The sequence below is a fragment of the Octodon degus genome, unplaced genomic scaffold, assembly GCF_000260255.1.
Source record: "Octodon degus isolate 3935 unplaced genomic scaffold, OctDeg1.0 scaffold00028, whole genome shotgun sequence".
NCBI classification, from domain to species: Eukaryota; Metazoa; Chordata; class Mammalia; order Rodentia; family Octodontidae; genus Octodon; species Octodon degus.
This window is the reverse complement of record NW_004524604.1, coordinates 6204961-6211712: the sequence shown is the minus strand read 5'-3', so window position 1 is coordinate 6211712 and position 6752 is coordinate 6204961. Positions and strand designations below refer to the sequence as shown.

Here is a 6752-nt window from a genome sequence, read left to right as displayed (position 1 = left end):
TACCTATGAATGTCCATTTTGTATCTGTGTATTCAAAGTGGTTGGGATAGATATATAGTTGCATTCTCTTAATGAATAGAATGATGTGTTCTAATGGTGTTTGTAAATAGGATCACAAGTCCGCATCGTGTACAGCAATTAACCACTAAGAAGAATATATGCAGTGTATTATTTGTTGAAAGTGTACTTCCGATTTGATTTGAAACTGTCTCATTGCTATCTGTTTATGAATAAAAGTTTGAAAAAAAAATTCGATGAGGACAGATTTTTTTCAGTCCTTTGAATACATAAGTCTACTTTCATACCCACTTAGTTTTTTCTCTAATGTGGATTATGGTGCTATTTAATTTTATTTTTTCAGAGATAATTTTTTTGTATGTATATGCTTTAATGTTGTTTTCTTTACAATTAATTTTGGACATTTCATTTTTGTGTATCTTGGTATGGTTTTATTCAAATTTCAAGTGCAAAAGGTTTCTCGGAAATGTGTTGCTGTAATTTAACTAAATTCAGAAATTTTATATCTTTAAATGTTTATTGCCTACCCCATTCTACATTGAGAATTCTAATTATATGAATATAAGTTTATTGACTTTGGCACATATTGAACTATTATATGACTGATCTGTAAACTTCCTTCTTTGTGTTTATTCTAGAAAATTTTTATTGTTATATTCATTTAAGGTTGTAAATAATTTTTTACCATGTGCAATCTATTATTAATATTGTTATGTATTCATTTCAGAAATATTTTTTCTAAAATTCACATTGTCTACATGTTATATCTTTCATATTTCAATATTTGTCTACAATTTTTAATTTGCTATATAATCATTGTTATTATTAAAGATAATGAGTTGAAAATAAAGAAATAAATTTCTGTGTAAAATAAATAAATAAATAAATAGAAAAAGAAAAAAATTTTTTGATGTTCTTGCACCACTGAACTGAAAAAAAAAAATTGTCTGAACTGCAACCCCACCTGGCAGAACTGAAAGCATGATGTGATCAGAACGGACCAATATTTACTCCATGTAAGTTGGTATTTGAAGTCACAGCAATGTATCTATAAGCATTAGAGATATCACTCGATACAGAATCTAACCCTAAAATACATATAGTGGGGTGGTATCTAAGGAAACAAGTTTTTCTTCTTTCCTCTTCCTGGGCAACACGAGCAAGCCTGCAGAGTTTTCCTAGGTACAAATCACATCATCACTGTCCAAATGATTTAAACAACAGCGCTGACTCACCAGCCACACTGCAGCTGGTTTGATAAATAGTGCTATCAGTTAGGAATTTCACACAAAAGTGCAGTCCTCCAAATCTTAAGGCAGAAATCCAATTCTAAGTGAAAGCCAATAAAAATATTTCCTTTAGAAACTATTTTGTCTTATTCATAACATAATACTAAGTCAGAGAAACAAATTATCAGTTTGACTAGAAGAATATCTTGACTTGATTAGACAAATTATCGTACTTTATTTTTGATAGGGTCTTCCCAGATAGTCCAGGCTGTGCTAAATGCTCAGTTTTCCTCTGGCCTCAGCCTCCCAAGTACTGGGATTGCAGGAATGTGCCACCACACCCGGCTGAAAAGTTACCATAGGAGTTAAGACAAAGTAAATAAGTTACCACAAGTTTCATAGGGTCCATACAATCACCCCCTTGAAAGGCTTTCTGGGTCTAATCCTGAGGTTTCACAAGGTAGAAGGCATTGTTACGGCTTGTGTCTAGATGTGCCCCCAAAGCCTCATGCAATCCTAGGTGAGGCTTTGTAAAGGGGGCAGGATCTATAGTGTATGATGCTGGGATTGGTTCATGGTACGGTGTGAGGCTTCAGGGTGTAGCTAAGACATAAGGGACAGAAAGGGGCTTGGCCCTGGTCTCTTGTCCCTTCTGCCCACAGTGGATGGTTTCTCCTCTATGATGCCAACCTGCCTGGGAGCTGCATGACTAGACTGTGGTCCAAATAAACCTTTCCTCCTTTAGCTTTGGGTGATGGGTATTTTGGCTTAGCAATGAGAAAAGTAACCAACACAGCCACTCGTCAAAATTGTACTCCAATTCTTGAACACCTCTGTGGTCTAACTTCAGCAGCACTATCTGGAGTAGAGTTTCAAGATGATGTGCATAAGGCACATGCTCTGAGAAGGCACTGGCCTAACTAAGCCATGAGGACCTGAGATGGCAGTACAAGAAGGCTGCAGAGTTTGGGGGTCCAGGTGTGCTTTCTTTTTACTATTTACCATCTGTTCTTGGAGGAGAGGGCAACACTGTTCAATTTGTGTTTTCTGCTCTGGAGGTGAAAGTCATACCAACTAAATTAAACCACTTTAAAATGAACAATGCAATGGCATTTGGCACATGCCCAGCATTATGCAACTGCCATATCCACCTAGTTCCAGAGAGTTTTTTTATCCTAAAGAAACCTGTACCCACTAAGCAGCTGCTCTTTGGCTGTGGCAGGCACCAGTTTGACTGATCCATCCTGGGTATTTCCTGGGAGTGCAGCCACACACCAGCAGGCTGTGTCTGACCTCATTCATGCAGCACAATGGTTTGCAGGCTTTTGCAGCACTACAATGAGGGCTGGTGGAAGGCAGCTAGATCCTGGGGCACAAAAGCCTGCTTGCTGTGAGGAGGTGGAGCCTGCTGAGAGACAGCGCCCTGGGCTCAAGACCAGGAAAGGTCTCCTTCTCTCCCTTCCCTGCTCCCCGGTACCATGATGGGAACAACTTTCCTTTGCCAAGGCCTCCACCATGCTGCTTCTGTGTTTTAGCCCGGGGGACCTGCACAGGCCCTTCTGAAACTGTGAGCCCAAAGAAACTTCTGGCTTTTGAGTGGCATCTCAGTGACAAGACAAGTGGCTAGGACAAACCTGGAGAGCCCCCAGAGGACTGTGTCAAAGGCTCAGTCCCTGGCCTTGTACCCACGGCCATGCAGCCTGGGGGGGTGTCTTCCAGTTACTGTGGGTATGCCCATGAAGGGACAGCGAGAGCCTCTTCTCGTTTCTAGCCATGTGCTGAACAGCTCTGCTCTACAGTGAGCTTCTCAGTGCTGTGCTGCCGCACTACAGCCCCAGTGAGGGCCCAGGAAATCACGGACTAAACCTCCGAGACAAAGCCAAAACCTTTTCTCTTTATAGAGTGATTGTCTCAGGTGTCTGATGGAATTATGGTTATAGTGATGGAATGCTGACTAACACATCCATGTAACAGCATTTAGACTACAGTACTTCACTCATAGTAGGCATTCATTACTATTTACTTATCTATTACTGCTTTGATAAACATCCTAGTTGGTTTTACTATTTGGCTTTTATGAATAATGCGGCTATGAACAAGCTTGTGTATATGCAGTAACACTTTGGTTTATAATCTACTAAACTCAGAGGGAAAAAAGTAGGTGATCAAAGCAGACAGATGCATGAAGACGCACTCAGCATGGCCTCCTTGCATCACGTGAAAGCAGCTGTTCTGGGAAGAGGGCACTACTCTCAAGCAAAGCGGAGTAAAAACATGCCTGGTAAACTAGGTCCTAAACTTGAGTACAACTTCCTCTCTGACCTGTAAATCCAGCTCTTGTGCTGAAAGTGTGCTTAGAAAATAGGAGCAAGATGAAGTACGTTATATCCATGTATGAAAATGTCACAACAGAACCCACTGCAGAAGTAATATGAGCACATTAAAAAAAAAAAAAAATCAAATGACAAAAAATCCAGAGCTACAAGTGGTGGCACCTGGCAGCAGCTTGAGGGTGAGGCAGTAGGAGCAAAAGTTCATGCTGCTGGGCTACTTAAGGAGACCCTGGATGATCAGGCAAACGTCCTTCTTTTTGCACCTCTCTCTCTGTTCCTAGGAGGAAAGTTATATGCTTCAATGTGTGTTCTGCGGGAACACCAATGCAGCCCATGTGTCCACACTGCGGCATGTGTGACTGCCGGCCACCTTCATCTGTGAGCGAGCTCTGGCCCGTCAGGAAGTCACCACTACTGTGGGACTGTCCTGCTGTCTCTCTATAAAGAGGGTTGCTAATTAAATACATACATATTTTTGAAAATTAAAAGGAAAATCATGCAAATTGAAAAGATGAATATTTCCCAGATTTTCTACTGATGAAAACTTACAGGTAGTACTGTAATGATTTATATGCTTAACTTACAAAAATTGTAGAAAACCCATGGAATGGAAAGAAACGAACAAAAAAAGGCCACGAACAAAGCCAGAACAGTCTCTGGCAGGAACGCTCTAACCAGAAGGCATGGCGCTCTGATGTGCTTTCTAAGGAATACTCGGAAGCACAGAGCAGCACACTGTATTCCAAGAAATGAAACAAAGTCAAACCTATAGTTCTGAATGCTCGATAACAGAAAAGCAGTACTGATCTATTTTTTTTTCCTTTTATAAATGCTGATTTAAGTGTCTGTCTAGAAAATAAGAGCCTAACAGGATAAAGTTACTCTGAAATTCTAATTTTAAAAGACATTAGCATATAAACCAGAATGTCTTAGGAAACACATAAGGTTAAAATAATGCATGAAAAATTTGGGCACAGCTCTTCTAGGCTATTAATGGTAATATTTTCAAAATAAATTTCATTTCACTTTTGTCCTTTCACCAAAACAACAAAATTCTGAACATTGTAATCTGTGTAGTAGGTTATATGTAATATGTAATCTGTGTAATTTTAAAAAGCCTCCCAGACGTATGGTTTACAACAGTCTTTCAGAGCTTTTCTTTTTGGACTTAGCTGCACACACTTAGTCTTAGAAAGGGCAACTGTGACTACAGATCAGTCCCACCACAGATGCACTGCAGCCCATCTCTGGAGGGACTCGCTGCCAGGAGCCCTGCCCCAGACAGCACTGCTAGATGGTGCCCGAGCTCCCCATACCCAGATCGAAGTTGTTGGAGTTGAACAGGAATTCAGGTAAGTAGAAAAACTCTGGGATGAGCTCCTTTACATCTGCCATGTTGTGCTTGGAGGCTGAGTACCAGGCCTCACGCACGCTGTGGAACATTCGGTCTGCCAGGTCGAAGTGGCCACCCTGCGGGCAGAAGGAGAAGGGAGGCCGGCATCAGAGATGCACTCCCACCGTGCAGCTCCTGTCGTGCCGAGGTCTTGGAAACACGTAATATATCTGGAGACATTTCACTTTTTCATGATCCTATGTTAAGTGCATAAAATTTTAAATCAACACAGAAAGAAAATGAAATATTTTTCCAGTATACTTTATGAAGGATGCTCAAATTCAAACATAAAGAATTTAATAAGCCATTTAAAAATACATACATTTTTATGTATTTAGTACAGGGTCCACAGGGTCTCACAACACAGATCAGACTTGCAGTGATCCTCCTGTTTTTTAGCCTCCTGAGTGCTGGGACTACAGGCGGATGCCACCATGCCCAGTCTCAGGCACCTGTCTCAGTGTACCCTGGGGGTGGGGCCAGTATGGCACACTGGGCATCGAATCCTGGGTCCCTGAGTCTGCCTAAGCAGGCACATCAATCCACTGAGCTATCTGTCCAGCCCTTAAATATAAAAATTTTTGACAACAGGATAAGACTGTAAGGAAATAACACAGGAGAAGGCCCGAACCTGCCTGGCCCATTTCCTTCTCTTCTTCATCCCTATTCTAAACTGTCTCCCCCAGCACTGCAAGTTCCCATGCCCTTTCCCTGATCTGTTTCTCTTACACCTTTGATTACATTTTTAAAAAAACTTCAGAACTTGTAACATGGCTATCTCTCAACTAAAATCTATAAATTCTGCAGGACAGGGCTCTTATCTTTTCTCACGATGGCCTGTCAAGCTTAGATTAGTGCCTCGCACATACTTCAACAATGATTTGCTGAAGAGATCAAAGAGAACATGGGAAAATAGCAGAAGAGCTAGAGTGATCCCTTTTTTTCTTTAAACATTTGCTGAATTCAACAACCAGCTGGCACTAAAGTTCCCACATCTCGCTACAAAGTATACGCTGTTATTTATTTAACTAAAAACCCTATTTAGTCTACATGACTATGCCATACATCAATTGCGGTCGAACGACTTTCCACTCTAAATCTTTTTTTTTTTCTTTTTGGCGGAACCGGGGATTGAACTCAGGCTGTTGCGCTTGCCAGGGAAGTGCTTATTCCACTGAGCCATCTCCCCGGCCCTCTACTACTCTAAGTCTTGCAAGCCAAGACAGCAGCATTTTGAAGCAGTGATCTCTTAAATGAAAGGCACACTTCACTAGCACAGTCAGGTTCCAAATGTGGAGTTTTACCTGTAGCCTTAAGAATATCTGTGTGAAAGGCTCCATCCTCACGAGGTAGGAGGCCACAATCATTGCAGACGAGTAGTGGGTCCCATAGTGGTACGCTGGGGTTTCTCCTGTGCCAGACGCATGAAGCACCACAGAAGACAAGAGGGGAGATACAGAAATGTTTATGGGTTTGGAAAGGCTAGGAAGTACGACTCTTCTACCTGTGACACGCTAGCACTGCGGCAGGAAACCTCCCAGCGACACCACTGCCCCCCCTATATGTCTGGGGGCAATCCAAAGGAGTGACTCAGTGGAGTCAAAAGAATGAGCGCAGCACCTCCATCTGAATGGTGCTGGAGGCTGAGGAGAAGCAGCTAGCCCTTAGCTGCAAATCATGTTTGTGGAGCAGAGTGCTGACTGGCAGCTCCTTTGCACTAGGTCCTGGCTTTGCAATGATGTATTTCTCTAAACTGTTGTCTGTAATACATATTTAACA

At 41.7% G+C, this 6752-nt stretch overlaps 1 protein-coding gene across 1 annotated transcript in view; it reads right to left on the bottom strand.

Annotated features, from left to right (window-relative positions):
• Wdfy3 (WD repeat and FYVE domain containing 3) overlaps positions 1–6752 on the bottom strand; it is a 311759-nt gene that overhangs the window by 35867 nt on the left and 269140 nt on the right. Inside the window, exons 53-54 of the mRNA XM_023712946.1 lie at positions 6278–6384; positions 4897–5050 (exon numbers count right to left, since the gene is read on the bottom strand). Of these exons, the coding sequence (XP_023568714.1) occupies positions 4897–5050; positions 6278–6384 (261 nt within the window). The remainder of the gene's footprint in view (positions 1–4896; positions 5051–6277; positions 6385–6752) is intronic.